Source organism: Homalodisca vitripennis, chromosome 8, assembly GCF_021130785.1.
Source record: "Homalodisca vitripennis isolate AUS2020 chromosome 8, UT_GWSS_2.1, whole genome shotgun sequence".
In the NCBI taxonomy this organism is placed as follows: domain Eukaryota; kingdom Metazoa; phylum Arthropoda; class Insecta; order Hemiptera; family Cicadellidae; genus Homalodisca; species Homalodisca vitripennis.
Window position 1 is genome coordinate 48,756,085 of NC_060214.1, and position 19,379 is coordinate 48,775,463.

The window sequence follows — 19,379 nt, forward strand, 5'->3', positions numbered from 1 at the left end:
TTCTAATTAATTATATTAAAAAACAATGTGGGTTTAGAAAGAACTTGCACCGGGTTGGTTAATGTTTTTAGTGATCTATTTTATGCCAAAGATTATATAGCACGTTAGTAATACTTGAGAATCCAAAACCATCTAATAAACTTACCAATTGAGAAAGTTATTTATTGTGGCTTGGATAGGTGTTCAGTTGAGTGGTTTAAAATATAACTCGAATATAGATTACGAATTTTGAAAATAAGACATATACTGCTCTCATCAGACAAAGAGTTGTGCCTCTTGAAGTTGCTTGAAGCCTGTTCTGTTAAATTTGTATACGCCTGGTTTAGCCGGTTGTGTTTAGAACTGCGCAGCCATCAGTATATCGATGATTGGCATCCGCACTTGTTCTATGAATTGATCTTTCCGCCTGGGCTAATTCTAAGTTGATTTGGAATGTATCACAAAGCTGAAAATGGGCTAAACCCGTACTCAGACAAATGGATTGTCCTTCATGTGGCACAAAATTTTGTACGGATTCTAAATGAAGACGAGGGAATGCCATTCTCGGGGGTGAGTGCTTAGGGGCATGAGGCGAGGTAAAAAACTCTTGGCTTCATACTAAATTCTGAGTGTTATTTTCCTGATAATGTTACTCATGCCACACGGACTGCCGTTGGAAGGCAAAAAGTTTGATTTTATTCATAAATTTTATGTCACAATCTCTAAAGCTCGATCTCATTCAATGTCTGGTCTTATTAGTGGAAACAGTATATTAATTGGTTTCTGGAAACGAAATCTCACGGGAGGATACTAAAGAATGTACAAAAGTAAGAAGCATACACATAATTTTCATCATTATCCTTCTTGAAAAGATATTTCCGGTGGATATTATTTGAATAATAATGAACAACTGCAAAATTTAAAAACCTTAGACTTGCAGAACTGCAAAATCTACGTGAGAGGCTCATGCACCGTTATGAGGTCTCTCAGCGCAGCACCCAAAAAAAGCTTCACTTCCCCAGAGTAAGCCTCGAAGTGGGTAAAAGACAGTTTCTCATATAGTAGGCAAAGGATTTATATAAATATTCCTTAATGAACTAAATATTTATTTTCTGTTTCATATAATAAAGAAAGCTATTGCGATATAATTATTAGACAAATACATGATATTTGGAAATTTACTGTTAAGATTATTGGTAAACTCAACTGTTATATTTTGAACGCGTTATGTTTGACCTGAGTTGTTCTAAAAAACCATATTGTATACCGAGAAACGCTCAAAATAAATATCAGTTTTAGATCTTTATTTATGATTAAATTTACTTGATATAACGCGTGTTTCTATGAAGAAACTCAACTAACTGTCTCCAAATATGTGAAGCATCACTTTCATGAGTTTTACTACTTGCAATATACTTGTTTTGTATATAAAATTTAACATTTCAAAGTTTTAAAATTTGAAACTTAAAAATTATTACGCTATTCCCAGTTTTCATACCTGACAATTAAGGTTCTCGTAGGTTGTTTTAAATTATAGTGCTACCAATAACTAATTTTACGACATTTAAAAAGCCTAAACTTATGTATGATCCTTGTATAATTATTTAAGTTATTCGCTAGGTTTAAGATAAAAATTAAAGTTTTTCGTGTAATATATCATGAATAAATTAACCAACCAGTCCGAAACAAATATGATTGCAATTTTTAAAATAGCATGGAATTTCCTAAAATTTCTTTATTGTTTCATTAAATAAATGATAGATTGTCTAGTTATAGTGCGAATATATTAATTTCATTCCAATTGAATAAAACACTAACTTTAAAACCCAGCATTCCAGATTAAGAAATTAGAATTTGTATTTTTTACTAATAGATTTATAAAATCATACTTATTGCAATTTGTATTTATCCTCTCACATGAGCTATTGAAGTACGGTTCAGAGGTAGAATGTAAGATTACATTGAATAAAGGCACATGTTTAAAAATGGCATACATCAGGAAAATACCTACTGTTTGATACATAGTTAGAGCAATATGATTAAATGCATTTGGTGCTATCCTAAGATAATTGTACAATATCTAAAACAAAGATATTATAATGATTTTATAATTTTATACGAATAGCTATAAAGTTGAAATGAAATTAATATTAGTTGCTATTTATAGACAAAAATTAAAATATAACCCTTTTTTAGCATTTTCCTATATCCGTTATATTTCAATCTCGCAGTGCATCCCCTGAGGGCACAGTCAATATCACCCGACAATTGCAAATATTGACCATTTAAGGCTGGGTTATTTGATTTCAAACTAGTCAGAGCTTTGCTCTGGAAGCTTCAATTGTGAATAGTAAAATCAGATCTAAAATTTTGGTTACCTTTGAAAAATACGTAGATATGTACAGACTAAAATACAAAATTTTAACGTTTTCACTATAAACTCTCTCTAATTTGTTTTCCTGTGCTTTTAACGTAATCGGTTTTACTAAAAGAATTTATTTTTTATTTATTTTAGCATATGCGTGACTGGAGCTATCCCTGTTTAAGTTTATTTACTTTAATCACTTTATTGAGCCATCAATGATCGAATCTTTTTCCTGGTAATAATTGGTGCCCGGGATTTAATTTGTAATCGGCTTAACGTAATGACATTACTATTAAGTTTCCTATTTAATTTGGTTTTGAAATGTTTACAATAGAATTATTTTACGAAATTGTAAACATATTTTATGTATAAACGAAATAAAATGAAAGTATATCGTACGTAGCCGACAAAAACATTTAGGATAAAATAAAACATCATTGTTTGGTAAATATTAAAATAAAACTATCTTATTTCTCTTTTCACATTTGGTAGTAGTTACTCACAATTTTTCTGCACCAAACATTATGCCACAGCCCATAACCACCATATCACAATGCTTTACAGTCCCAAAAAATACAAAAAGTCTGATAGCTTGGTTCTTAATATAATCTTATAAAGTTTCAGCTATGTGCGCTTGCCGGCTTGGTATACTATTTTGTTTTAATATGGTGGCTGTTTAAATAATAAAGATAACTCCGTTAGTTAGGAACCCATAGAAAAACAAAAAGCGATCAAATCAAATGTAAATCCATTAAGAACCGTTCTATCACTATCAACTGATTATAAAAATTCTGAATCTAGTTCAAATTTTGGTACTAAAATTTATATAAATTACTTGTATTGTTTAATACATATGTTTTCCTAAAATTGTTGTTATAAATTTTTGTATATTAATCACTTTTTGACATATTGAGTACATATAAATCCCATTACTATAAATTAATAATGTTTTAGTTTTCATAGACTTTAAAACTTCTTCCGGTTATGAGGAAAAGTGTATTTTTTGCCTTGAATAATTATAATATTTAAAAAGTTATTATGACCATAAAATAATTATTAACTCGTTAAATAATCGACACCTTACACTGGAAAAGTAGGATTAAAGGAGATTTTCAAGTATGTAATAGTAATAATTGTAATAATTGTAAAGATTTACTTGCGGAATTATAGAGATATACCAATATCATACAGAAATTGTACAATATAATTATTTTTAAATTCCCCAGCAAACAAAACAGACAAGTTGTCAGCCTACTAATTGATAAGGTTCAACGGCGTTTGGCCAAATTTCATGCTGAGATATGCATCTTGACAAAAGTTATCTTTTCTATTTAAAGTTTCATACATTACTCTAGAGATAAAAATCTGCTCTAAATATTTTTTTACATTATATGTTTATACAGTTTTGTTAATTTAATTACATTTTGCAAAAATTAAATCTTGGCATCGACTTAATATTGACTTTACTTTTTATTAGTTTTATTTTTATTGCATGAATGAGATACGTGTGTTAAATGTAACATTACAATGTCATATGGGTGTACTTACTTATATGTGCCCATTTATTTATTTTGCTTTTTTCTCATTCATTACCATATATATAATTACATTGCCACAAAACTAATGCATAATTATTACTTAACGCTCACAAAAAAACAAAACAAAAAAAAGCATGGAGTGCCTTTCATCATCATCAAACTCAGTGTTGCCTATATAGATTTTAAGCTCAATAAAAATATAACATTTGTAGCAAAGTGTTTTAAATATCGTGCGGACTTAAACAAGACCAATGAACTTGGCCCAGCCCTTCGAGTCTTCTCTAATGCTTATCCAAGTATAAACACTTACACCTCTTCGTCTGGTTTTCCAAGCTCCTAACTGTCTGACCTGTAATTAATAGTGGGAATAGTGTACAAAAATTATATATTTTAATTTAATAACTCATTGAGATTATTTTACAAAGTATGTTTACAAAAGATTATTATATAAATAAAAAAATAAGTTCAAACAGAACATAAATATGATATAAATACAATTTACATAAATAATTTCATGAATAGCCTATTTCTATTTAATCTTATTTTCCTCGTTTTAAAATGAAGACAGTTCATGTTATAAAATTAACTAAACTAAATGGGAATTAATGAAACTGCTTAATTAATCCGTTCTAGAAAGATGGTCAATGATGAACTGGGGAAACCAGCTGGGCATTTCGACAATTAGGGGCGTGTTTGCGCGTGCGGTCGCTCCTGCTTGTGGCGGCAATCACTTACAGGCCATGATCCTCTTATCGTACATAGCGTATTGCAGAGGCTATCAAAGGATGGTCTTTGATAGTACTAAGGATCACTTTACCTACCAAATGTCAGGTACATAACGAAAATCTCAAATGAAGGTAAATAGCTAAATGTACAGTATCTCTTATTTTAACAGGTAAAGTTAGAGTGAAGAACTAATACTTGGGGACTAACGCCCTTGAGTTTATTCCCGTAAGGACAATGTCCAACCTCATGTAGTTTTTAAGTCCATAATTTTATTTTTAAAATTATATATGTCTTATTTTAAATTTACAATCAATACGTAACCATACGCTTATTGCTATTTGTTTTATATATATTTATGGGTTATTTAGATGCATCAAATATTGTTGTACTTCATCGTTTAAATATTAAAAAAGCTATGAGCTTAAAAGGAGAAAATATTTTCATGTGTGTTAATTATATGAATTTTTCATAATGTTACGAATGAAAGTAGGGCGTAAAACCGCATGAGGTTGGACATTGGTTTTATAGATAAAAAATCAAGGTAATTTTACTAAATCCCTTACGATAACTTACGAAACTCCGTCAATGATCGAGTAGACAAGGCGGATGTAATGTTGATGAAGGAGGAACATCCATTGAGTTAGTATTTAATATTTTTTCAGAATAATCGAGCGGGTTCAATTAGACAACAAATACAACTATTTGTTTGATTTTATATTATCATTTACCATCCAATTTGTAATACATTTAAGAAAGATAAATATACGTGAAGTTTTATTTACAGAATAGAATTTATAATACCTAGGAAGTGAAAATAATGTTCGAAATTTTGAAAATCAGACTGAGAAACAAGAGTTATCAGAATACTATATGGTAACAAAGAAGGAAGTATTCAAAGTGAGGAAGCATATTAACTGCCGACATTCTTCCACTAGTGATTCCTCTTTTCTCACAATAGATTTAAACTTAGTAACAGCAACAAATCTTCTCTTGAATCGAAATAGATTTTATGCCCTCACTTGGTAACCATATTAATGAGTTACTGACAAATATTTTCTAAATCTTTCTTTGCCCTTCTCACTCTTGCATTTGTTGTTGATAAACATACTCTCAACAGGTTTACTTTGCCTACGCTCATTTTGATATATCGTATTGAGCGATAATCTCAGCAAATTAACCTGTCCCTGATAAAGGGTTTTTATGCAAAAGAAAATGGCAAGACTGCCCCGGTCAGTTTTGCTCCTTTTCGAGAGAAGTGTCGGAAGCACTTTAAAGATTAACAATTACTTCATCATACCCTTCTCTTGTCATCCTTCAAAAATCTTCTTTACGTCAAAGCGAAACAAGAAAAGTTCTTAGATAACACTCACCACCACTCTCATTTTCACAAAAAAAAAAAAAAACTCTCAATTGATCTAGTATCCTATTCAACATAAAAGCTTTCTGGAGAGCCTACTTTATACAAGTATAAAAATGTACAATCATGTGCCATTTTCAGTAAAGAAAGTAGAATCGCTTCAAAGAATTCAAAATACTTTCAAAAGACTATCTCTACTTTCTCACTGTTTCTCCTGTGTAGCTGAGCAACTGGCTTCTCCGTCAGGACTTTGAACTATCTGACCTTGATATAAAAAAACAGAAAATATTTTATAAAAAAATTTTGGTTTATTGTTTGTATTAGACCTTCAGTTTAATTTAGGTATAATGTGTAATAATTGATGAGTCTTTGCCATAGAAGTTTGCTTGTAAGGCTTCGGTGACAATTATGTAAGTAATAAATATATTTTTATTAAAATTATGCGATTAAGATTAAATAAATATTAAGTTTGGAAATATTTGAATTAGGTTTGGTTTAAATTGAGAGAATATTAGTAAATTTGATGTACCAATCTCGAAATAATATAACGTAATAATCCTTAACATCTTTGTTAGGCCAATAACTATTGAGTTTGAATTATATTGAACAAAATATTGGACAAACATCGTAAATTAAAAAAAAAATAAAATGTAACATTAATACAGTGTGATATAAACTATTTCATTAAAAAGTACTCACAGTATGAATCAAAAGTAACGTATCACAATCCTAATAGAAATTCAAAATAAGTTGTCCCGCCTTACCTATCTACCTATACCTATCTCAAAAGATATTGTTGTGAAATGTTGAGTCTATTTTGAGCTTAAAATCTAAATTTTCTAATTATATGATTATTTAGTACACGAGTAACCCTAACAAATGAAGTCTAATACTTTGTAATACATACAAGCCCTGCCCATAAAGTGCTACGTGTTCTACATTGATTACCAATTGAGATCTGTATTATTCTGTCAAAACTTTATAGCTTATCTCTTATGCGTATACTATAAATTACCAAAGGAATAAAAAATAGGTACGAAAATACGCTTTTTTACTTTCAAATTTCTCATTGTATCTACTGTATACGCTATACATTATATAGATACGTTCTTACATTGAATTTGTATGGGTTATTAAAGTTGTACTTAGTACTTTAAGATTGTGTTAATAAAGGATATGCTTAACCCTCATTAAAATCTCTTCTTGGCCCTTATGAAGTTTACGTGGAAATATGCTATACAATATATTAAATAACTTGAATACATAAAGTTGTAAAGTACTTACGGTAGTTCAATATTTGTGAGATATCCCTGGAGAGGTTATGTAAACGGTATTGCTATTTGTGGGAGTGAAGGAGGGTAAATAGCCTTGAGTCTGACTCCCCGTTTATCGCTGGAATTCCGGGAATTTAGGTGACTTGATTCAAATATATCTGGTAATAGAATACTGATAATACATGACATTAAAATAGTTGTATTCCAATTGTTTATTATTTTATAAATCTAATAAAATTTTGTTAGACTTTGCTTTGATCTAAATTTATAAAACATATATTTCAAATCAAAAACATATTATGTTATCATTATATATTAAGATATGTCAAATTTTATTCTATGGCATTTGTAATAGAACTTCTTTTTTCGTTAAGAAAAGAATCGTAATTCAGTTATGGCATAATTCAATTACTCAATATCAAATTTAACCCATCTGGTCTTATATTGGTATTACAAAGCGTATGCAAGTCATTCGTAGTAATGAAAGCTCAATACTGAGCCTGATCGACTTGCAAAAATTGTAGTCAAAGAAAAAAAACTTAAATTTTCCAACACGACAAAAATATTTTGTATTTGAGAATGTTTTAGGGCATTTAAAAAAAAAAATCAGTTCTTAGTTGCTACAACATTTTTTATTGTAGCTACAAGCAACGGTTCGGTCACTATCTAATCTATAAAAAATTCACTCTTACAAATTACAAAATGTTACCATTTAAACGAGTTGGGTCTTTACAAGAGACGACAAGACGAATTTTATCTTAAAATCCACACAAAATACGACCAGTTTATTTGTATATCTTCGAAGCGTATAAGAGACGTTTACACGACTTTTGTCTCTTAAAAATCCCTCGAAGTTTGAATGAACGCTCACTATCCGATACCCTACACGATGAGACGATATCTGTCTCAAAATTCAAACTAACTACGGGTAATAAGAGTGCAACTTAAAACAAAGATATCTCCCTTTTAGGAGAGGTTAAAATTGTGTTTCAGCACAGCCCTCGTGTCCTCTCTTTTTAAACAATCTCTCTCGGCCGATAGATGTAAGGTGACTTACGTGGATATAAAATGTTTTAATTTGTAAAGTCTCTTACGTTCGAATAATTCAATTTTTTTGCATAAAAATCACTAAGTGACTTGTGGGGAGATCCATACAAGAAACTTTCCCCCATAAAGGGCGCAAGTACGAAGTAAAAAAAGCAAAAAGTTGTAATTTCATAGCCATCAGCTAGCTACTTTACACTAGTTATACAACATTTACAAAATTATACATATGATGAAATTTTTATATCAATTCCAACTGTACTAAAACTAGTACCCTATTTAAAAATCAACACAGACTCTTTATGACTAACTTTCTTCAATTTGAAAAACGCCAAATACTATATATAATGCTCCCAGAGGGATTAACATATTGTAGATTATAAAATTAAAAAACATTCATAACAATTTATACGTATTGGAAAAAACTAGTGGTTTGAAAGTAAAAAATATTTAAATCCCTCTGGTTATAATTCACATACGTAAGCTTTGTGATATCTTTTGCTATCTGAATTTTCTTGTAGGAACTGTGGAAGCCTTAGTATTATTACAGAAATAATGGCTGATTTGAATCTAATGTTTGGCAGGAAGATAAAATATATGTAAAATTAAAATTTATTTATTTATTTATTTATTTCATTCCAACGGCAAAACCAATGTTTACAAATCAAATCTATAACATGCAGATACTTAAATATACTAGTAACAGAATACTAGCATGCAAGCAGTATAAATACAAGCAGTATGCAACAACTTGAAAAGTATACTAAGTATAATAACAGCGATAAATATGTATATATAGTAACAAAAACAAAAACAATTAATAAATACTATCTGTACGTATGCAAGAAATAAAAGACAAACCAATGTTTACAAATCAAACCTATAACAAGCAAACAATAAGTATACCAGCAAACCGAATACATGCAGATATAAATACGAGCAAAGTATGTAACAACTTGAAAAATATACTAAGAATAATAACAATCGATAAAAATGCATATATAGTAACAAAAACAATAACAATCAATAAATACTATATGTACGTATGCAAAAAAATAATAACAAATGAAGAATAGATACGGTAGGACGCTTCATGTAGAGTCCTGCTGTGCGGCTGTCAATACTCCTCTCCTTATGGTCGAAACCCCGTCGTGGAAGAGATCCAACCCGCCGCAGTGACGGTTGCCAATCCTCATCATCCTTGCAAGTGGACCATGGAAGTCATAGTTTTCTTGAATATTGGCGCCTCCCAAACAACTCCCTCGAACGAGTCCCCGATGGTATACGAAAATCCACTCGCGAAAGCAGCGACGGGCAGTCCAGCTCCCCCCTTATCAGCCGAATCAGTAACAAGACATCCGCCACACAGCGCCTGGTCCGAAGATCTGGGAGAAGAAGCTCGGCCTGCAGCTCAGCAACAGGAATGTCTCTAAACAGCAGTCCTCGCCGCAGTCCCACCAGTCTCAGGAATGGTTTGTCAACAAGACCCAGCTGGTAGGGAGACCAAACAGGACTCGCATATTCCAATAACTGGCGAACGAAGGATGAGTAGAGAGTCCTTAAGACTGCAGAGCTTGTCATTCCACGAGTAGACCTGTTGATGAATCCCAACATCCTATTACGCTCTTCTGCACAGCTCATCGACATGGTCATTGAAGGAAAGATCAGCAGAGAAGGTAACACCCAAGTCCTTAATTTTGAATACTCTATCCAGAGGTTGACCATCCAGTGAATACTGAAAAAATACTAGGTTGATGCAATCGACTGAAGGGTCATTACAGAGCATTTGGACGAGTTTAGCTTCATGTTGTTAGTTCTACACCAATCCAGAACACCATCAAGACTCGACTGAAGCAGTGCAGAGTCGTCCCGGCTGGAGACCACCGTGTAGATTTTGACGTCGTCAGCAAAAAGCAGGGCATCCACTTTCAGTATCGAAGTAATATCATTGATGAATACAGTGAAAAGATATGGGCCTAATAAGGAGCCCTGAGGGACGCCCGAGGATTGATGGAATTCCTGAGAAAGTGCACCAGGAAGCCTTACCAGCAAGCGCCGTCGCAGCAGATAGTCGCTCAGCCAGGAGAGGAGTGGGCCGTGAATGCCATAAGCTTTGAGTTTCTGTCCAAGAATGTAGTGGTCAACCTTGTCAAAGGCTTTGGCAAAGTCAATAAAAGCCACGTCCAGCTGTTTACCAGACCCCATGGTGGATAGTATTTTTTCTTCAAACAGAAGTAAATTGGTTACTGTGGATTTGCAGGCGGTAAAAACCGTGTTGACTAGGACAAACTAGAGGTTTCAAGTATGGTCTCAAACGAGACAGTACGAGCCCTTCAAACACCTTCCCAACAGCAGAGAGAATGGTAATGGGACGATAGTTTTCAACTTCTGAGGAACTACCACTCTTAAGTATAGGAACCACGTGTCCCACTTTAAGAATTTCAGGAAATATTCCATGCAGTAGAGATAGGTTAAATAGAGTAGTCAGGGGTTGAACTAAGATGTCTTTGCAGTGATACAAAAATGATGGAGGTACGTTGTCAGGGCCAGCACCCTTCATAACATCAAGATTCCTCAAGACCTCTAAGACCTCCGAAGCAGAGAAAGATATAGCCGCCAAAGAAGAATGTGTGTTGAAATCGAAGTGTGGAGCTGAAGTTACTGGCTGGGAGAAGACAGAAGAAAAGAATTCTGAAAACATATTTGCTTTATCCTGCAGGTCCAATGAAGTGCGTCCACTAAGTGTGACAGTAGAAGGGACTCCGAGAGATTCAGTAGAAGTGCGGACAAAACTCCAAAAGCTGTTGGGATTGTGCGGGATGGAATCTTCAATATGGCTCAGATAATCCATGCGGCATCTACGACTAAGGTTCTTGCAAGCCTCACGCAGTATACAGAAACGAGTGTAGTCCGTAGGCAGATAGGTAAGTTTATAACGTTTGTGCGCAATCTTCTTTTGTATCACCAGGTTAATGAGCTCCCTGGAAAAACCATTTTGGGAAGGGTGAGGTTCCCAGTCGTTTAAGAGGGCTGCATTTAACACAAATATCACCAAGCAAAAAAAAAATTGGTTATATAATTAAAAATTAATATTCAAATATTTGAAATTAAATTACACAATTGTAAACTCAAGTTCTTAATTCGAGTTAAAAATTAGAAAATCAGATATACAAATAAAAAAGCCAGAAATAAAAATTTTAAATTTAAGAATTGATATTTGGAATTTAGAACAAAATCGAAATTCCAGAAACACACTAATTCTCACTGCCATTTTAAATGCTGCGGAGCTCCTTCATTGGTAGACCGAACCTCTGATGACGAAAGAAGAACATGCTCAGGGTGGTGTACCTCTCAGATGCATATAAGCATTCCACATTTCTGACCTCGAATTATCAGTGCAATAGCAATTGTAATATGAAGGAAAAACGCTGCGCAAGAATAATTAATGCATTTAAAACTGTCCATCTGAAAGTATATTTTTAGTTTACGCTATAAAATTCTCGGTATCTGTTAAAATATACATGTTTTAATTATTGAATGCATTAAAACCCAAAATGTAGCTATTGCTACGCTATGCATGCATATATCAATAGCATTGAGAAACAGTTTTACATTACTCTATTCAGTATCTTTAATGTCATGCACGTAAGCAGGGTGGTTAACCTTATATAATCCTTATATTATTTATTTTATATCAATCTTCTTAGGAAACTATTTAAATGTTATAAATGATGATTTGTATAATTCAATTTGTATTTTTGCAAATATGTAAGCTTTGAAAGAAATAAAAATGAAAACCATTGCATTAAAAGATAATGCTAAGGTATAATAAAAACTTCATAAATTTTAAATCAATAAGAAAAAATGGCTCGATTCCATGATATAACACCAGACACAACACAAACAGGAAACTATTTATCATATCTGATATATTTAGTATAATATCCTGAGGATGACTTGGAAAGAACTTAATATCTCTACGACCGCTTCTTCAATACAGTTATTAATCATAAAATGTTTTAATATATAGAGCTATGATATATTATTACACAAAAACAGCAATTTACATGTTCCTTTAAATGAATGAATAATTTTCATTTTGGTAATATTATTAGCTGTAAGGAAAATCTTATTAAAACGTTATTTTTATAACCTGATTATGTATAGTATCAATGCTTTTGGTGACTACTTCACTTGTTTCTTTCTTAACAAGCAAAGGGAATTTACTAGTCTACTTCTGAGATTGACAAAATCTTTCAATTATAATAGCATAGTAGTTTTCCTGAATATTTTATAGTATATTTATTTTATGATATGATTTTTAAGAGGAATTAATATTAAACTTAAAGTAGTGTCTATAATGTATGTATAAGTGGTTTTACATTTAATTTCTGTATAAAATATTTGATAATTTTGTCATTGAAAAAAAAAAAAAAAGTGATTTTGAAGGTTTAAATATTTTTTAACGTTGTAATAAACTATTAATGTTATATGCATATGTTTAATATGTCTGATTCTAGTATAATAGCTTATTATTTTATGTATGATACGTAACTTTGATATCGAAACTTTCAATACAAATCTCTATCCAATAGCCTAAATAAAACTGAATTATAAATTAGATAACGTTGAAAGTTATTTAAAATGTAAAAAACTTTTTTTCTATAAATACATTAGAAAACAGAAGAACCAATATTTTTTACCTTTTGTGAGGCCTTCCTCTTTTTCGGACACATCACAAAAATAAATACAAAAAGTAAGTTAGCTTAAATTTAAGACCAGAGACCTATGTAATTTTAATAATAATTTGTCCTCTGTGATGTGTGTGCATAAAAAAGTTAAATCATACTATGTAAAGTTATTTTTGTAATCTTCGAGAAAAACAACATGGGATTTTGTATTAGTCCATCTTCTTGATTAATGTAACAGGATTGCCATGCACTCAAATATCTCGGTGTGTTAACATGCTTTAACATTTTAGTAAAATATTTAATATACTGAAGGTATTATTTAAATCTGTCTTGTGGCAGAACAGTATTTAATAATCTGTAAATAAATGAATGGAAAACTACTAGTTTTTGTGCTAGTGTATATTTTGACCCTTTTCTTAAAAACTTTTAGTGTGGTTGGTTGACGGTATATATAAAACTATAAACGCTTTGAAATTGTATTTTTATTTACTAATATATATGTATATATATATATATAAAGGGAAGTGAATTTTTTTATTCTATAAAAATTAGGGGAGAGATTGTTTAACTAAATTTTGAAGTAACTCACGAAACATATTTTAGGGCAGGAAGGCAACGGATTTCCCATTGCTGCTATATCTGTTTGACAATAAAATCAGTTTTTAATTGAAAATCATTTTGATTTATAGACAAATAGATTAATGAAAAGCATGTACTCTTTAACTTCTTTACTTGTCAAATCTATAGATTTAATCCAATCTCATATTGAAAGATCCGCAGTCTTCATGGGTACTTTAGGGTAACATCAAAAGATACCAAGTATTCGTTAATTTCTATTGAAATTTCTTTTTCTCAATTTAAAAATTCATATATTTTATTACTAGTGAAGGGAAATAAGGTAAATCTTTAAGTATGTTTTGGAACCATTTAGATAGTAAATAAGTTGGAGAGTCTGGTAATGAAATTATAGTACTCATTTATTTTCCATGTTTGTGAAATTTTGGTAATCACTATAATCAATAATCGGTAGAATAGGTTTCGATATAAACCAACCCACACTGACCGTTTTATAATAAACGAGCCAAATTTGGGCGAGATATACAGACGAGAACATCTTACATATAATAAAGCAATATTTACATATTAATACTTATTTTATATTTACAAAATTATCAATCCTTCAAGAATTAAGAAATTTGTTTTCGTGTAATACTGTGTCCCATTATCATCCCATATTGGTTTAAAGATAAAAACCGTCGATACTAAATTTATTGTATACAGATCATGTTGGATAATTTCGCCCATTCACGACCCAATCTCTTGACTATGAATAGATTCAAACAACGGAATGAATATGCAATACGTTCACATTTACACATTCATTACTGCATTCGTTGACATGTCAGGATTACGGGTGGGTATCATCAGGACCATTTATAGGAACATGAAGGATATATTGTTAGTGACTTAAAAGGTTTAATACTATAAACAGGGAAGTGAATTTTTGTTTCAATTTACTGTTAGTGACTAATACTGCGTTCATTTGTTCCAGGTAAGGAAATTTAAACTTTGCCAATCAAAACTCGAAGGTCATTTGTTACTTATAATTTAGTAAATTTTGTTATCAGGCTGAGAGTTAGCAGAGACTTTCATTTGAGCGACAGGAAGCACTTAATTTCCATATTTTTTGTGTGCCTACGAAATGTAAGCTTTGCCAATCAAAAATCGAAGGTCATTTGTTACTTATAATTTAGTAAATTTGGTTATCAGGCTGAGAGTTAGCAAAGCCTTTCATTTGAGCGACAGGAAGCACTTAATTTCCATATTTTTGTATGTCTACCTGTGTACATCTCTGTATTTCTGTATGATATCCTAAAAATTAACTGACCTATAATATTGGAATTTCTATTGAAGCTAATTTTATATATAGGCAACATCGTTCGATTATGTTGCATGCCAGTTTCAGGCGGCTTGAATGAACGTTAACGAATAATTTTAGTTTACTTTTACTTTTTAAAGTTCATGGCAACGAGAAGATCGCAGCGCAAATAAATTTGCAAACACACTGAGTAAAAATTATTGATATTTTAACATCTGCGCCAAAATATGTCGCTTATTAAGTCCAACACTTACATAATTTAATCCTGTATGAGAATCTTGGTGGTGAGAAATTCACCTTAAAGAAAAAAAAGTGAATGTATCACGTAAAAGGTTTCTCTAAAAATATTTCATCTTTACACTTTAATTTTTGCATTAACCTGTCTTAATATTAAATTTTCTGAGCTTAACTAAAACCTATCAACCAATAGGCCAAAATTGTTTTGCTGAAGAAATGAAAACTATTTTCGTTATGTCTATTTGGATACCGAAAAATGTTGTATATATGGTCTGTATAGACTTGATATTTTGCTTGCATCCTCTTTGAATTCTGTTACGCAAAACGCAGTGCGGAATACTTATACTTTTTATGTTGTGGCTTCTTCATTTACAGTGGAAATTGTGATTAATATATTTTGGGATATATGTAATTCTTGATACGAAATGTTGGATCTAAGTTAAAAATATAAACTTTATTAATCGTTATGACATTTGTGATGTGTAAGTTAGCAAAATAGATAAGTAAATCATTTCAGATTATTCAATAGTCATGAAATTTATATCAGGTTTTTATTTGAAATTTTCTTGGATGGTGCGTTTCTTAGTAAGAGTTCTACTCTGGATTGCTCCATTCTAGGAGTTTATAATTAAATACTAATAAAAAAGAAATTGTTATTTTGCTTCACGATGTGCAATACATGAGAAGATACAAATAAAAAGGTGCAAATTTTGTTTAAAAACATTCTGGCAAATGTGAGTTAGAAGTAATGGACTGATATCTGCAGCCTTTATTGTAAAAGTATGTTTTTTGAGTTACTGTGCATCGATTTCATGGTTGTTGTGATTTCTGGCTTATGCATGTCACAACTCTCTAGTAAGAATTGTTTATTTTAGCCTAGATTGTAGGTATATGTTGGGTCAATTATTCACCTGAGGGAGATATCAGATCGTAGATCTCAAAAAGTTGTGTTACTGATTTTTTACTATATTGCTCGATGGCCAATATCTATAGAAATCCTGTTTCCTTCCCAATCCTTTTATCGTCAAAAACAAACCTGAAAGAAACATAGTTTCTAGAAAAAAGCCTAACCACAGGCACTATATTGGCGAATACGTACGCATGGATTGGAATTAATATTATACTACTATAACTCCTTATTCACCCCAAAAAATTCAAATGTCAAGGATATAAAATGTTACTTCTATAAAAGATTTTAACACACAAAGGTAAGGCGCGCAACATAATGTTGATATTTGAGAGCGCAACGCATTAGGAGTCATGAAAAGAACATCAAACAACGAAAAGTAACAACACTTTATATTAGTTGCTCTTGTTTGGAACTCACTTTGCTTTTATAGTTTGTACCAAAGGTGCTCAAAGGAAATTGTGAAAGAAGTTTAGTTTCAGTTAGGCTGCGGCGTTCTCTTTATTGTTTTCCAATACGTTTCGAAATCCATGCCATTATTCGACGTTGTGCGAAACTGAATACATTTAAATTAAATCTTTTTCCGTTTCTAAGATACATATTTAGAAGCTTTTACTGTAACAAACTTTCTATAAAAAATACTAGTTGCAATATTGCACTGATGTTAATCATTTTGAGTTTCCTTGAATTAATATTGAGTTGATGCGCTTATTTATACACATCATCAAAGAGCTGCAATAAGTATCAAGAATGTAGGACGAGTACATTTTAGCCGAAGTGTTGGATTAAATTTTCATTTTAAAGCTATAAGGAAAAGGGAGTTTATATATGTATGTTAACATATTACTATTTATTATGTTACATTGCTATTTATTGTACTGACGTTTCTAATCTTTACCGAAAAGTTACTCGACTTTATTCCTATACCGCAATACCCCAAATTATGAAAATATGCCACCGCGTTGAGTAATTAATTCTGAAATATTCTGAGTTTTTAGGCAACAATGGAAAATATTTTGTTACAAATACGCAGAAACTTAACAAGAAATAGGTAAAAAATAGAGAATAGGGGTGAAGGCGGAGAGCACTCTACAAGAGGTCCTGACTGAAGGACCATTCGATGCCCTGTTTGTGACGTCACTGATGGTCAATATATCACATTACCGAGACCATACATTTAGCCTCTTCTCTACAGAAGCTATTATGTCTATGCCTGGCTGTACTGGCTCATATAAATCATTGAAGTCAAAGTTCAACATTTCATGGTTTATGTTGTCTACCAAAAGTAACTATCTCAGTCCTCCGCTTTATATTGAATATATATGTATATGCTCTTACATTAGTATATACTGATGATTTTTTTGGTGTTGCCGCATCTGTTTTAACTTGATATATAATGTAAATTCCAATTATTTTACATGTAAAATTTGACATAGAGCATGAAATACCGTTTTGCATCCAGGCTTCTTCCATCTCAGACAGTCAAAGTAGAAATACAATGTATTACAACAAATTTTATCCAGTAATTTACCGAAAATTATGTACACATTAATCTTATTCTAATTAAAAGTGAGTTTTTAACAAAAAATGAAAATATCCAAAATTATAACTAACTCCGATATATTATGTTTACCGGTGAAATGCTTCATTATTATGCTTCATAAATCTTATAGGCTGACCGCTAGTAAAGTTTATCACTCATAAGTCATATTTAAATTCTATTTAGTCTGTCTTTTGTAGAACCGGGAGAAGGCTGTATTAGAACACTCTCAACGTATCATCTACGCTGTGTAGACTTTCTTTAGTTGAGCAAAAATTATTAACTAGTTTCTTTTTATTCATCATGGTTAAGTAGACGTTATACAGTATAACTTTCCATACATCTAATGCAGACTAAATATTCGGTCTCCCAAAGAAGATAAGACTCTAAAATATAATTTCCAGAAGAAGAAGACAGACAGAATATAATTTTCACCAGACCTCTGAGTAAAAGGCTTCACTATACGTCACCCTACGTTAATGATTATATGGCACATACAAATACAACAAGTGATTCTCTCACTAAACGTAGATATTGTTTGTATACGCAAGTCTTGGTAAATACTGGATTTAATTAGTTGTAAATTTGTTTTCTCCGACAGTTCTGAGATAGAATATTCCAGTATGAATATCCAATGGTATTTTATACTCTATTTCAAATGTTCTTAGTTCAATTTAATCCCAATTTAAACTAAATTTAATCCAGATATCGCTTAAGGGTACAAAAAGTGTATCATAAGATCCCGGTGGAGCAAGTAATTTTTGTGATTCAATGTTTATTTAAATTATATATATATATATATATATGATCATCTATAATAATCATATACGTTAAGGAACATTGTCTTGTTTCTATGCACATGGCAACTATATTAAGGATCTTACAGGATCATCAGTTTTTTTAAAGTCTAATGTTATAGTAAATATGAATAAATTCATTATGTATACAAGTACAGTACATTCCGTATCTTTACTTTATAGTACTTTAATTTATTGTATTATATATAAGACTAATGCGGGAGTGAGGCAGTGACATAAACGTTGTGTTTCAAACCCTGCCTGTGACTAAAGTACTTTCTTCAGTACCATCGAACTTGTACTGTAACGAAACTCCATATTCTGATTTATAAGATAATCTCACAGGCCTGTGGTACAATATATGGTTAAAAATAAGTCTCAAAAGGAGATTCTATCCCAAAAAAGAAATAAAATAAAGAGTTTCAATAAAAATATGATTTTCCTATTAAAAGCCCTTTCACTAATGCTCTATTTGATTTATTTAAAAAAATACCAGTTTACTTTAGTGTTTAACGTAAACGTAAATATTTATATTGTTTAAGTGGCCATCGGCTTACAAGATGTTATTAAATTTTTTTTAGTTATTTAGAATATACCAAGAACTATGCTTTTTGTATTTTTTCAGAAACAATACATACTATAGCCGATGTCCGACAATAAAATTATATACCTGGATCTTATTACTTGCTGATAAAATAAAATAAAACTAAATTTTTTTTAATAAAGCACCTATTTTAATAAAACAAATGAAAAATTTATACTCCACAATAAGGTATTGTAATGTACGAAATAAATTTAATTTAAAAATTGAAATTTGTAATAAAAATCATACAGCTGTTATTTGCATCTAATAACCTACTTCTCTCCTCAACTTACTTGATCCATACGTCATTATACCTGTTTTGATAACATATTAAATTTATTAATTTATTTGTACTTTAATGATTGGAATTTCTTTCTTTCTGTTTATATACAGGATTGAGAGACCGGATGTAAACGATTAAAAATGATTTAATTTACATATTGCCTTTGGGAGCCAATGTTT

General features: G+C 31.1%; 1 protein-coding gene across 1 annotated transcript; it reads right to left on the reverse strand.

Annotated features, from left to right (window-relative positions):
- Positions 1-9,504: 9,504 nt before the first annotated feature.
- LOC124368150 lies at positions 9,505-9,930 on the reverse strand. Its single transcript, XM_046825426.1, has one exon. The coding sequence runs from the start codon at positions 9,928-9,930 to the stop codon at positions 9,505-9,507; it is 426 nt and encodes a 141-aa protein (XP_046681382.1).
- Positions 9,931-19,379: the final 9,449 nt, after the last annotated feature.

Excerpts from the sequence above, each read along its gene's own strand:
- LOC124368150 (XM_046825426.1), bottom strand. The coding sequence starts at position 9,930 with ATGTCGATGAGCTGTGCAGAAGAGCGTAATAGGATGTTGGGATTCATC.